Source organism: Barbus barbus, assembly GCF_936440315.1.
Source record: "Barbus barbus genome assembly, chromosome: 10".
In the NCBI taxonomy this organism is placed as follows: domain Eukaryota; kingdom Metazoa; phylum Chordata; class Actinopteri; order Cypriniformes; family Cyprinidae; genus Barbus; species Barbus barbus.
This window is the reverse complement of record NC_136738.1, coordinates 31106815-31122428: the sequence shown is the minus strand read 5'-3', so window position 1 is coordinate 31122428 and position 15614 is coordinate 31106815. Positions and strand designations below refer to the sequence as shown.

The following is a 15614-nucleotide window of genomic DNA, read 5'->3' as shown; positions in this document are numbered from 1 at the left end:
GTAGAGAACTGCAGTGGGCATCTGTTTCACATTCATCCTCTTTAAGTGGCATCAATATATCTTATTTTTCCCTTCAATATCAGACAGAGGGAAACCTGTTTGAAAACCGTTATTACAGTTCAGTGTGGTGTCGCTGGTTGTCACTTTTAAATAGCAGGGCCCACGATTTCACTACTTGTTATTGTTAACTAAAACTACAGTCAAAACTATTAAAAAGTTATTTATATATATATATATATATATATATATATATATATATATATATATATATATATATATATATATATATATATAATATATCCTCCAACCGCTTCATCGTTTATATATCGGCACGCTGTGATTACCTACGGCCGAATCACAGCCGTGCTGATATACAGCCATATCTCATGTCTACAAGTGTGATATTGCTCATATACAGTATATACACACATATGTATGTATGAATATAATAATGGTATATGATTAATACTAAAATAACACAGCCAAACGCTTGGTCTTGATCTTATTGTTATGCATTGATTCTACCCATGATGCTAAGCTGCTGTTTTTCTGTGTTTTGTGCAGCGACGAGCTCCACTAAGCTGGAGGATCTGAGCTATCTTGATGAACAGCGAAACACCCCCCTGCGTACGTCCATCCGCCTGCCCTGGCACAACACCGGCGGCAGAGCTCCACACGACAAAGGTACTTCCACAATCCCATCATGCAGCTGCTTCGACGCGCTTGGTTTCTCCTCTTTAACTCTGTAGGCTTCTCATGAAACATCGAGAAATCCCCTCCACCCCCCACATAAAGAAAATGAAGCCTATTTTTAGAATTATTATTATTATTTAATTTTTTTGTATGTTATATATATTTTGATACATTTCGGTATTTTTTACTGGTATTCTGGCATAATTCGCATGACATTTTCACCCCAAATTACCTTCATGCTAAACAAAAAGAAAGACAGAAAGAAAATAATTTCTCATTCATCCAAAAACAACAAACAAACATAGTTTAAATTGTAATCAGTGATCTTATTTTGGGGGAAAACTATACAGTGGGCCATGATTTGTTGTTCTGCATTTATGCTGATTTAAGAAGACAATCCCTGCATTAAGGTGCTTTTTCAGATGTCACCTTAACATTATTTAAATTGTCGTAAATAATATTATTTGTTCTAATTTTGTCTTTAATGCATTTAAATTAAAAAAAATAAATAAAGTAAAATAATTATAACAATGATGAGAATTTAGGCTACTGAAAAGGCTTAATTTACTTTATGTAAAAAAAAATTCGATGATCTATTTTATTGATTTATTTAGGCATAAATTTTGACCCCCCCCAAAAAAGAAAGTATAACTGCACAACTCTTTATGATTTTTTTTTTTTTTCTTTCCATAACTTTTTTTTCCCCCCCACAACATTTAGGTGTGCGTTTATATTTTTTGTTAATTGTGAAATAAAATTTTACCTAAATATTTTTACTTGATTGGTTTGGTGAGATTCACCCTTGTACAGTCTGAAACTGTTAAATGCTCTTTTGGTTTGTTTTATTTTGTCATCTGTAAAAACATATAACATTTTGAGAGACTTGTTTAGATCCATTGACCTATTCAGGACTTGGATGTGAATAAGCAAACCCTCTCCATACACTTCCTTTGGTGAAAGGAGGTGTTTTAAATGGTTAAGTCCATTAATATTGCAAGAGAGCACAGTTAAATACATGTGTTTTTCCTCTCTGTTCATCTGTTTGTCTCTTTCTCTTATATAAACGCTGGTGTACCCTGAGGGTCGAGCTAATGTGTGTTCTGCAGGAGCTGCTGCGTGTGTGTCGGTGTTGAGCTGTTATTCTGACCTTGTTGAATGTACTGATAAATAATGAGGAACATCAGAGGTTTGATTCAATCACAGCCAGTGGCAGCAGAGATTCATCAGCTCCTATCAGTGCAGCATTCAGCTCCAGTTGTTTTTATTCCAGTTTTTTGCAGGCTGTGTATCAGGTAGGGATGTGCCCGAATAGCGAATATATCTCGTATACATCGTATTTATTCCCTTTACGGTTGCTGTAGTACACATCATTACCTTTCCGAATACCGGATTCGGGCACATCCCTAGTATCAGGTGTGTGAGGGTAGATGGATAGATTCAGTTTCATCTGAGATGCAGCTTATATGTACGTATAGTTTATAAATATGAAATATCACTCTTTGTACATGTCAATATTTTATTGAAGACAATGTAAGCATGATCAGCAGCAGAACTAAAAAAAAAAAAAAAAAATATATATATATATATATATATATATATATATATATATATATATATATATATATATAATATATATATTTTTTTTTTGTACAAGTACATTTGTTTTTTCTGGACTTTACAAAAACTAAATAAATATTTATATTATATTATATTAATTATATTACATTATATTATAACAGATCATAACATGACCAGCTTCAAGTTCTTCTAGAGGTTAGTTTTGGTGACTAATTGTTGATTTAAATAAAACAATCATTGCATTAAAAAGGTGTTTTTTTTAGATGTCACCTTTGCGAATAATCTTAATTACAAAAATGTAAAATGTCCAGACAAGATTTAAAATACTCTTATATGTTTTATTTAAAGCAAAGCTCAAATTTGTTAATGCACAATTCATTTATTTATTTTTTCCTCTTGTACACTATCCTAGATTTTTTATTTTTTGTGTGAGATTAACCTAAAAATCAGTTATGATTATTTGTGCATATTTGTGACTTTTTATGCAACTCAACTGTTACTCAAACAAGCTACTCAAATGCTCAACATATTATTTTATCATAGATTCACTACGTGAAGTACTTAAGTGTGTTTATACGACACTAATGTCACAATATCAGTGACACAGATATCCTACACACAGCCATGTTTATTTATATTCACACAAACAGCTACTAAAAGTGATGAAAGTCTCTAATATAATGTCACAGCACTTTATTCCCTCATCTGATTATGGCTTCTTTATGTACTTTCACAAATATTTTGTCTCCTGCACAATAAAAACTCAGTCTAAAGTGACAATGAGGGTGATTAAAGCACATATTTAACAAGGTTAACTGTCAGTATTTTTAAAGAACTATGATTGTGATCTTTTTATTGCATTTGCTGCAGTGAAATAGCTTTATTGTTAAGTATTACCTTCCTTCTAAGGTCTAGCCAGTGGAGACATGCAGATAAAGCGTAAAGTCATAGGGAAGTCGTGGCCTAATGGTTAGAGAGTTGGACTGGTAATCTAAAGGTTGCGGGTTCGAGTCTCGGGCCGGCAGGGATTGTAGGTGGGGGGAGTGAATGTCCAGCGCTCTCTCCACCCTCAATACCACGACTGAGGTGCCCTTGAGCAAGACACTGAACCCACAACTGCTCCCCGGGCGCCGCAGCATAAATGCCCACTGCTCCGGGTGTGTGTTCACGGTGTGTGTGTGTTCACTGCTGTGTGTGTGTTCACTGCTGTGTGTGTGTTCACTGCTGTGTGTGTGTTCACTGCTGGGTGTGTGTGTTGGATGGGTTAAATGCAGAGCACGAATTCCGAGTATGGGTCACCATACTTGGCAGTATGTCACTTCACTTCACTTAAACTAAGAAACAGCAGTTTTGTTTGCATATGAGTAAACCTGCATGTTTTCTGTGTTTTTCAGCCCGCTTTGCTCCGTACAAGCCCACTGACATCATGCTCAAGCCGCTGCTGTTTGAGGTTCCCAGCATCACCACAGACTCTGTGTTCGTGGGCCGTGATTGGCTGTTCCAGCAGCTGGAGGATGACCTGAGGCCCAGCGAATCGGGTGAGAGCTGCGGGTCCATCATCGTGGGCAACGTGGGCTTTGGCAAAACTGCCATCATCTCCCGCCTGGTGGCCCTCAGTTGCCATGGCGGCCGCATGCGACAGATCGCATCCAACAGCCCGAGCACATCTCCGAAAAGTGAGTTTTGTACGTTGTTTCACAACACACCTGCCTGAGTATTGGCACACATGCTTGTGTAAAATGCTCATGAAATAATTCTTATTTCAATTGTTGCTTTGAAGAATTGTTAGATAAGAAAGTTTTTTGAACAATTTCCCTTTTTTGCATTCACTGCCTTCAAATTATGAGAGACACTATTGTTTAAAAGTTTGTGCTCAGTAAGATGTATTAATGCATTTGAAAGAAGTCTCTTCTGCTCACAAAATACAGTAAAGACTGTAAAATTGTGAAATATTTTTACAGTTTAAAAGAACTGTTTTCTATGTGAATATATTGTTAATTAATTAATTATTAATTAAATTTATTCCTGTGATGCAAATCTGTATTTTCAGCATCATTACTGCAGTCTTCAGGGTCACATTATCCTTCAGAAATCATTCTAATATACTCAAGTGCTACTCAAGAAACATTTCTGATTATTATCAATGTTGAAAACAGATGTGCTGCTTCATATTTATGCAGATTTATTATTTTTTGATTAATCGAAAGTTCAAAAGAACATCATTTATTTAAAATAGAAATGGTTTGTAACATCATAAATGTCTTTACTGTCACTTTTAATCAATTTAGCGTATTTTAATCAAATATACTGACTCCAGACTTTTGAAGTGTCAGTCTTTAATCTTTCAAAAAAAATCTTTAGTTTATATTAGATTTTTCTGAGGCATGTTATCAATTGTGTAAAAAATATGTGCATTTAGTTTTTAGTTGAAAGAAACATTATATTGAATGTTTCAGTTGGGAGAAAATGGCTTTGATGCTTGTATATTCAAAACAGTCATAAAAATCATTCCAGTATATTTTTATTAAATTCCCACTTTTAAATAAATGTTAAAATAAAAAAAATTTAAATGTATTTTAAATGGTTTAAAAGGTTCTCTGTCCATGATTGTCCTTGTCCTAGACAGTCTGAGATGTTTGTGTATTGATGTTTGACTCATCTCGGTAGAATCGCAGCAGCTGGGGATATTTGTGCTCATGTGGATATTCATCTGTCACATGTCCAGGTGGGGAGCTGAGTTCAGATCCGCCTCTGAGTCAGCCGCCTCAGCCGACCCCTCCGCCCAGCGCCACCAACACCCTGCGATCCAGCAGCTGTCCCAGCACACCTGAGCTGCAGCGGCGCCGTGAGGAGGCCGTCAAACGCCTGGCTGCCAAGGTACACACAAAGACTTTTCATGATGCTTTTATTGATACAGAAGTAAAAATGTGCTCACCCTAAAGCCATCCAAGATGTAGATGAGTTTGTTTCTTCATCAGATTTGGAGAAATGTAGCATTGCATCACTTGCTCTGCAGTGAATGGGTGCCGTCAGAATGAGAGTCCAAACATCTGATAAAAACATCACAATAATCCACACCACTCCAGTCCATCAGTTATACATTTTGACAAGATAAAAGTCTTATGAATCCATCATTAAGGTGCTTTAAACCATTGCTTCTGGGCTAAAATACAAGCCATAATAATATTTCCTCTAGCTAAAAATTCCATCCCCTTTTGTCCTTCAAATCAAAATCCACCCACATTTTTGTTCAGAACTGTTTTGGACTGTAACGGTGCTTGATCTGTGCAGATTTCTCTCCTGATTCAGACCAGACCACATTTTCATTGGACGAAGGGTTACTGTATTATGGATTATGGACTCAGCGCAACGGTCTAAAGTTAAAAACGTCTTAATGAAGGATTTGTTTCTTACAAACACGCAGCTTTTCACTTTACAAGATGTTAATTGATGGACTAGAGTGGTGTGGACTTGTGGATTTAGTTGTCTTGTGGCTCATGAGTATGAGAGTGTTTTAATAGTGCCAGTGTGAACAGAGTGAACAGTGTTAGGGTTGATAAGTCATTAATTTCAGCGAATCACTTCACACTGTCCCATTATATCAATTAATTCAATCAAAAGCTCTGATTCAGTGATTAATTTGCATCATCAGTCACTCTTCTTGGCATTTCTTTAGTAAAAGTGTCTGTTTGTAAATGTTGTTTATAGCTGAATTATTGTACTGTGCATATAAATTAAAACTATTAAATATCATTTCTCCATGCATTCATTTAGTGAGAAAAACATTTGGAAAACATTCTTTGACTCCAACCCAGCTATGCCATAATTTCTTACATGAGAAAAAGCTGGCCGGTCTTATGAAGCTCGTATTTCACAACTAATACATGCACATTGATCCACATCAACCGAAACAAAGCCTGAAATCGAATCCATGTTGATTTGACACGATTGTTGATTAGGAGATGAACTGTGTGGACACTGGACAGAAGCTGTATCTGGTTTTAGCTTCCTGTATAGAATATTTCACTGAGTCTTGCGTTGGAGTGATGAATCTCTCAACTGCAGTCCTAATGAAACCGCACAGGTGTGCTGCAGCCCAATCACAGGTGCAGGGTCATGACCTCTGCTGGATCTACAGTGCTGACAGTGTCTTATGTAAGATGTGTATGTTGATTATTTCTTGGATTACCTGGGTTTTCCATATTTTACCTTTTGCTCTCATTTAATCGTGTGCAGTTTGGAGTCTATGTAGTATTTGCTCGAGGTCAAAATGAATTCTAGTTCATTTAAAACTTAAATTTAACATCAGTGAATATTGCTGTGTTCAAAATTATTGTGCTTCCATTGTCTGGGACAGCAGATGCAATACAAGTCACTTTAATGTTTTTGAGAGCCTCTCAAAGAGAACAGGTGCTTAAATACGTACAGTATTTGCAGTGTATATGCTGCGTGCAATATATTTTTTAATTAGAATACTTTGAAAGATTATTTTGAATGGGCTTCAGTGGCTAAAAGGCTTTTTCAAATCATCAAATTTATTTGTATAGTGGTTTTAACAACACTGTGAAAAGCAGTTTAACGGAAAATCAGGATGTTAATATTTAAAATCTATATATTCTATTTAAATTCTATAATATATTCATGTCTTATTATTGCATTTAGCTGATTAGAGCTGGACGATATTATAGTTCAAATTTTGACTGAGATTTGCTATAAATCTTTTCACAGTAAATTTATAGTAAAATACTGGCAGAATTGCCAGCCATTGATGTATTTCTGTAAACAACATTTTTGTAAACAAATATTTACATATAATGTAAACAACAGTATAAAACTCTTATCACCAAATATAGTATCGCACTGTAATATTATATATTTTACTGTAAACTGATTTGTCTACAGCAATTCATTGTTTAATATTGCAATTACTGCGTTTCATAATGTACTTACATTTTAATGTTATTAAATATTATTTTTTAAAAATCATGCTTTTGTTGTTTTTCATAACAGTAGTGGCAAAACAACAGACTCTGAGAAAAAGTAGAAAATAGCCTTTTATGAACATGCAAGCTGAAATGTCAAAATGGAAAGAAAAGAAAACTTTTAAAGTGCTGTTAACAATTAACAATACATTAATTGTATTTACTTATTCTTCCAAATGTGGACTAAAACAGATACACTGTAGTATATTCAATTTTGGTAACACCTTATTTTAAGGACCTGTTCTCACTATTAACTAGTATGCATGTTACTAGCAATATTGATATTTATATAATTATTATTATTTATAAAGCACGTATTAATGCCTGATTCTGCATGACCATATTTTAGATCCCATATTTCCACCCCCATACCTAAACTTAACAACTGCTTTACTAACCATTAACAAGCGGCACCTTAAAATAAACAACTTTATATTTTTGCCTGCAGAATTGTGCGGTTACAGCATCTACCACCAGCGACTAACTAGACCATGTTAACCGGCCAAACTTTCACCCTTTGGTTTAGTTTGCATGCACACTTCTGGGCAAAATTCTGGGCATTTTCTTTGTGCAAAAATGTATATCATAATGTAACAGTTATGTACTTAGACGTCTGAAGCGATCTCCTGTCTGCGCCTGACATTGCAAACTGACCACTTATATAAATGTAAAACTATATTCTTGTGACCTTTTTTCAGGCATTTAATATAAAGTGCTCTTATGCTTTGGACAGTTTGTGATGAATGCGTTATTTGTCATTAGCAGTGACTCATTCTGTGTCCTCAGATGATTTCACATGTGTTTTGTTTATAGAAATAGGTTTTATGCAACTGCAAGGTGACCAAAGTTTCTTCGTGCACATTGCAAAGACCAGGCTAATAGATAATTAAATGATTTTTCAGTTAGTTGTAGTTTTTTGCTTTCAGATAGATTTGGAGATTTGTTTCTTTGTAGACTGCCTCAGACAGATGTGCAGCTTGTTTTGACGCAGACTGACTGGTGATTCACGTATGTTATATGAAGAGCATATGCAGTTGTGCAGTAATGCTGCTAATGGACTGCGATGAATGTGTGGTGACGTCCCAGTTTTAATGGAGGACCCGCGTGATCTATTTCCCCTCAGACTGACATGTTTATGATAGAGGATGCAGAATTAGACGCTGGTGCTTTGTATCTTTGTGTTTCAGCTCTCATTTACACTGTTAGACACTTCAGCGTTTTTCAGGCTTCTTGTTCACCACTCAAAACAAAAGTTGCAATGCCTTTTAAAGTTCTGATTCAGAGTCAGATTGCTGAATTTTAATTGTAGCAAACGGTGCAGAACTGCAATACCATTCAAAAGTTTGGGGTCTTAAATCTTTAAAAAAAAAAAGTAATAATAATTTAATGAAAGAAGCATCTTCTGCTCTCCCAGGCTGCATTTATTTGATCAAAAATACAGTAAAAAGAGTAATATTATTACATTTTAAAATAACAGTTTTCTATGTGAAACAGTATTTGTTAAAATATAATTTATTTCTGTGATCAAAGCTGAATTTTCACCATCATTACTCCAGTCTTCAGTGTCACATGATCCTTCAGAAATCATTGTAATATGCTGATTTGCCAATTTTTGTTTTAATTATTTGATGAAAAATTCACATAAACTGTATATTTGAAATAGAAATCCTTTGTAGCAGTATAAACGTCTTTACTGTCACTTTTGATCAATTTGATCAATGCATCCTCAGTGAATAAAAAAGTATTCATTTCTTTTAAAAAGTTTGTATTTAGTTTATATCCTTCAACATGTTTAATAAATGAACATTTGTGTGGGAAGGAAGAACACTGAAATTCTTTGGATTTCTTACAGTACAGTCATTTATCTTCCTATCATTACAGTTGCAAATGTGTTGGGAGCCGATTATTCTATTCCCACTGGACAGATTTATTTATTTACTTCCCTGACCTATTCATTGTGTGGTGCAGGTTGATTTGTTCAACTGGTCGAAAGGAATCATAAATATGTGAAATTGTATCTGTGCTGCAGGTCCTGCAGTGTGAATGCAGTCTTAGGTTTCTCATTACCGCTCGCTGTTTGAAGCGAGAGAATCCCAGCGATGCTGTCTTGTGTTTCTTAGGATGTGTTGCTTCAATATGTCTGCTTCAGCTTTTGAAGTTCATAGAGGAGGGACTGGAGCGATGCCAGCGCTGTTGTTTGGAACGGCGTGTTTCAGCCTTTTGAAATGCTGAGGACTGAAGTTGAGATGCCGTGAACCCAAAGACCCTCTTTCTTCTTCTGAGTGTTGTTGAACTCAGTGGCTGCTGAAGTCACGATCTCTGCATTAAATATCTGAGTAACTAAACTAGTACTGGATCAGTGACCTCTTCTATATTGGTCCAGCTTTTTGAAAGTCTTGTTTTGTGTAGCATTCTTCATGCAGTTCTAATGGTGTGGTCATTAGGGTGGGAATCTTTAGTCACCTCACGAGTCGATCCGATTCTGATTCTGGGAGTCACGATCTGAACGATTCTTGATCTACTTTTTCCCCCCATTATTAATTAATTAGTTTACCAACTTGAGAATTTTAAAATCCTTACATTTACATATACTTACATAAGTAATTAAGTACTTTTTAAAATAATTACAAATAAAAAAATAATTAAAACTGTTGTATGTTAAGAATTTTAAACTAATAGCCTATAACCTCAAATAATAAAGAGCATAGACACATATAACAAAAAACAAACAAAGAGTGCTTTCAGTATTTAAGATTATCTGAACGTTTTCCATTCAAGAACTGTGAGTGATTTTTCTTCATCTTTCCCTGCTAAAAAAAACAATAGAAACCATCCCAGAAATTCTAATGGTTTCCATTAAAATACCATTATAAACAATTAGCTTTTTCCAGTAAAACTATTACAAAATTCATTTTTGTAGTGTGTTTTGGGCATTTTTCCAATAAGATTTAACATCCCACCAATAGAATCCATCACATACCAGTAGACACCATTATAGTTTCCATTAAAACCAATACAATTCCCATCATAACCATTAAATCCATTACATTTTCTATTGTGTTGTTGTTTTTTACTATGACATCATAGACAGCGGGAGATCTATTAACCTGCATTCACGCACGGATCTCTTTTGAAATATAAGAAGTAATGTTGGTTTGTCAAAACAATTCTCAGAATCGTTGGAGAGAGAATCGCGATGCATCGATGGATCGATTTTTTTTTTTTTTCTCCCGCTCCTAGTTGTCACACCAGACGTTATGCATAGAGCAACAGGATTTATTGCCAAGAGCTTTGGTTACAACTTATCTGGTTATAAGATGTTTTGTTTTTTGTTTTTTGGCAGATGTATCCATAAGTTATACATAGGTTTTATACATTCCCTGGGTCTCGAACCCATGACCTCTACCATTTGAAACAAAAGGATTTTATTTTATTCCAATAATAACAACATGAAGTTTGTCAATATTTTACATTTTCTACTAATACCTTTTCTATTTTTAAAATGTATAATTCATATTTTATTTTATTATTTATTTATTTATTTATTTATTTATTTTTCTGTAGCAATAAAAATATGAATTTTGTATTCCATGTAATTTGAATGAAAGGATTATTTTATTTTTATTTTTTTTCTTCAGTAATAAATATGTGAAGTTTGTATTTTATGTATAAATCCTCTATTTTGTTATTTATTTTATGTTTTAGTTTTTTACAATGATAAAAAAAATAATTTTGTACAACTTCAATCAAGAGTTTATTGTTTCTTTTTATTATATTTTATCTTATGAAAACACTCTCACTCACAAATATATGAGATAAGATAAGAGTTGTGAATCAACAGGTTAAACATCCAATTATCTGATTAAGCAGCTTTTAGTTAGTCAGATGAATGGATGTACACGGTTTGGTGTTACCTATTTTAGCATATGCAACATGTACAGTATTATTAATTTGATAGAGCTATGTCATCGCAGCTTGTAAAGGTACGTATTACTTTAGAGAGACTCTGACAAACAGACTCTTTCAATGCCGACGTGAGATTCTCGAGTGACATCAGACAGGGTGTGCTACAGAGACTCATCCAATATTGCAGTTCATCTCCTAGGGACTTGAAGCGCAGTGCTTAGGGTTTCAGTCGAGCTCCGTGCGTCTCCGTCTTAATCGGTCGAGCTGTCCTCTGTCAAACACAATGTGAGCTAAATGATGTATCAACCATGTTTCCTGGGGGACATGCCGTCCCTCGTGTGTTACCATGGCAACAGGTGAGCAGGTTAGTCATTTGGTCGCATTTAAAGAGAATTGCAGCCACGTGGGCGCCGAGGCTCAGGGACGGCAGACAGCGGCAAATTACACATCCACAGATAAAACAAAAGCACTTAATCAGAGGCTCATCACTAATCAGTTTACAGTGTAATGCTACATTTTTAACAAATGAGTGTGTGATGTTTTGCAAATGAAATTGGGTGTATTCCAGTCAATCCCTGCATGCATCAGTCACATAAGCGCAAGCTGATTAGTAAAGCTCTCTCCATTAGTTTGTTGACTGATTAATTCACGTATTTGCAGTTGATGCTGTGTTGATGGAGAATTGATTATCTTTATCTTTTTAATATATTTTTAATACCTGTTTGCAATTATTTACACAGGCGATCAGTCTTCTAGACACACCAGACTATTGACTTTCAACATTCTGCCTAAGAACTGCCCACTTAGACAGGAAGAGACCGCACATCTGCATTATATTATATTATATTTTGTTGTTTTAAATGTCCATTTTTAGAAGTAAAATGGGTTGCGCACAATGTTTCCTGATGATTTAACTTCCATTATAATATTATATAATATCCTTCCTCGTAGTCCTTCCATTAACGCTTTATAAATACGTCATTCATTCATTCATATAAATGCATCATTCATTAGGGCCCAAGCCAGTAAGGCGCAGGGCCCTATTGTTCTTCTAAGGATTATTAGGGCCCAAGCCAGTAAGGCGCAGGGCCCTATTGTTCCCCTAAGGATTATTAGGGCCCAAGCCAGTAAGGCGCAGGGCCCTATTGTTCCCCTAAGGATTATTAGGGCCCAAGCCAGTAAGGCGCAGGGCCCTATTGTTCTTCTAAGGATTATTATTATTAGGGCCCAAGCCAGTAAGGCGCAGGGCCCTATTGTTCTTCTAAGGATTATTATTTTTTTTTTTATTATTTTTTATTTCGACTATCCGGGTACTTTTGGGGGCCTTAACGTGCCCGAAAACTCTTGAAAATTGGCACGCACGTTGGAACCTGCGGCCATTAGGACGCGGCTGAGGCTGGGACCCGGGCGGGGCACAGGGGCTCTACGGCGCCCCCTGGAAAATTGTCAGAAAGCTTGATGTATAGCTCACACATACTTGCACGTATTCATATGAAACTCGGTACACATATAGAACTCATTGAGCCGAACAACTTCCGTGCAGCATTTCATAGGCTCCGCCCAACAGGAAGTCGGCTATTCAGGGCTGTTTAAAAAGCGCATGTTCTGGAATTTGATATACTCCTCTGAGGATTTCCATACGATTGCCACCAAACTCGGTGAACATGATCTCAAGACATTGGGGATGCTAAATTGCGAAGATATTTTTGATATGTCGAACGGTTTGCCCGTGGCGAGGCGATGAAGTTATGGCGAAAAATGAGACCCAGGAAATGCCTAATAACGTCCACATACATTGTATGATGTAGATCAAACTCCAGTGATTTGTTCGTTGTATGATGCCGATCGGATAGATGTGACTATTATGACTGAAAGTTATAGCGCCACCAACTGGCTGCAGGAAGTGTGTCGTTTTCAAAATGCTTTGAATTCAGCATCTTATTTTTACTCGATTTGCTTCAAACTTCACCAGAATAATGTCAAAACACGGCCGATGTAAAACTGTGAAGGGAATATTGATATCTAAAATTATGTTGCCATGGCAACGTGTCAAAGTTGAAAATTCGTTTCTGGTGATTTTGAGGCAGATAACATGTTTAGAATGTCATGAAACTCAACACACATATGAGTATTAATGATAGTTAGACACTGGAAAAAGCTCATAAACGGGCGTGGAAGAGGCACTCTATAGCGCCACCTTTTGTCAAAAATGAGGGGGTTAGTTTTAGCTACAGACCCCAAACTCGGTACATAAATTGTTCTAATTAATCCGGACAACTTTCTAATTTACAGTCATTAGCTACGACCAACAGGAAGTCGGCTATATTTATTTTAATGTGGGTTTTTTTTAAAAACGGGCTGTAAACAAATTAATACTCCTCCAAGCAGAAACACGGAAATCACACCAAACATTTTTTATCATGATGCCAAAATACTGAAGATGCTAAATTGCGGACGGATTTAGGATATCTTGAACGATGATTTAATGGCAATTTATTAAAGTTACAGTAAAAAATATAATTTTTTTTTTTTTTTTATCTTTTAAGAGCAGCTTCCAAACACTTCATAAAAAATTACATACACAGAACAATACAGTCTGAGGATATGTGATTAATTTCATGAATTTACAATACACTATGCAGAGGAGAAAATTAAAAAACTATCAGAGCTGCTTTTGAGTTAGAGCTCCCTGCCAGCCTGCCTCTGAGTGAGAGGTCCTGTCAGCCTGCAGCTGAGTGAGGGGTGGGGGTGGGGTGTGAGTGACTGTGTGAGTGACTGTGTGGATTGAGGCAGTGGGTGAGAGAGAGAAAGAGAGAGAGGGTCTGTTTTTTAAAATCTTTAAAAAATGCTTATAAATCATTAAAGATTTTGATAACACTTTATAATAAGGTCTCAATTCTTAACATTAGGAAATGCATTAATTAACGTGAACTAACAATGAAAAATATATTTTTACAGCATGTTAATTCTTCCATGATAGTATGAAATAACAAAGAACAATTTTTTTAAAGCATTTATTAATCTTTTTAATGTTAGAAAAATAGTCATGTTCAAAAGATAAACTTTAAAATTTAATAATATATAAACACATTTTGGATTAATATTGATCAACATTAAATGGTATATAATTATTAATGATTATATATATATATAATGATAGCTACAGACACCAAACTCGGTACATAAATTGTTCTTATTAATCCGGACAACTTTCTAATTTACAGTCATTAGCTACGACCAACAGGAAATCGGCTATTTTTTTTTTAATGTGTTTTTTTTTTTTAAAACGGGCTGTAAACAAATTCATACTCCTCCAAGCAGAAACCAAAAATTCACACCAAACATTTTTTCACATGCTTCCAAGATACTGAAGATGCTTCATTGCGGACCGATTTAGGATATCTTGAACGGTGATTTAATGGCAATTTATTAAAGTTACAGTAAAAAATAACACTTTTTTTTTTTTATCTTTAAAGAGCAGCTTCCAAACACTTCATAAAAAATTACATACACAGAACAAGACCGTCTGAGGATATGTGATTAATTTCATGAATTTACAATACACTATGGAGAGCAGAAAATTAAAACTATCAGAGATCTCCTGTCACTGCGCTCCTAATGTGTGCGGTGGGTGACTGACTGTGTGAGTTCAGTGAGTGTGGAGGGGGAGAGAGAGAGAGAGAGAGAAAGAGAGAGAGAGAGAGGGTCTGTTTAAACTTCTCAATAAAATCCTTAAAAAATGCTTATAAAGCATTAAAGGTTTTGATAACACTTTATAATTAAGTCTCATTTGTTAACAGTAGGGAATGCATTAATTAACATGAACTAACAATGAAAAATATATATTTTACAGTATGTTAATTCTTCATTGATAGTATGAACTTACAATGAACTAACAATGAACAAAATATTTTTAATATTAGAAAAATAGTCATGTTCAAAAGATAAAACTTTAAAATGTAATAATATATTAACACATTTTGGAATTGATTTTGATCAACATTAAATGGTATATATTTATTAATGATGTTAACTAACAACAGTTAAATAATGTTGTTTTTAAACATTGGTTAATGCACAAATAACATTAAATATTAACAATATATTTTTTACTTTATTCATTTGTGTTAGAAAAAATTATTCATGTTAGTTAATGGAAAAATAAATCATTAAAACCTTTGGTAACTATAATAATTTCTCATTTGTTAGCATTGGTAAATGCATTAACTAACATCAACTACCAATGAAAAATATATTTTCACAGAATTTAAAGTTTTATATGTTGTTCTGTGTGTGTGTGTTTCACAGAGTTGATGGTTTGGATTAACCCTTTAATTGCCGTATCCCTTAAAACCAAACTGCCAGAGGGTTACTGTATTGTGTGTGCTCGCTGGGCACCGTTTTATCGATGCCACCGGGGTGGCGTATGCACTGGCGGCTTGGGCCCGTCATCGC

At 35.0% G+C, this 15614-nt stretch overlaps 1 protein-coding gene across 4 annotated transcripts in view; it reads left to right on the top strand.

Moving 5' to 3' along the window:
* Positions 1-15614, top strand: part of LOC306876487 (protein TANC1-like) — a 173552-nt gene that overhangs the window by 104253 nt on the left and 53685 nt on the right. For all 4 annotated transcript variants that reach the window (XM_079427697.1, XM_079427695.1, XM_079427698.1 and 1 more), the window contains 3 exons: positions 565-684; positions 3666-3947; positions 4997-5148. In XM_079427697.1, the coding sequence (XP_079283823.1) occupies positions 565-684; positions 3666-3947; positions 4997-5148 (554 nt within the window). The remainder of the gene's footprint in view (positions 1-564; positions 685-3665; positions 3948-4996; positions 5149-15614) is intronic.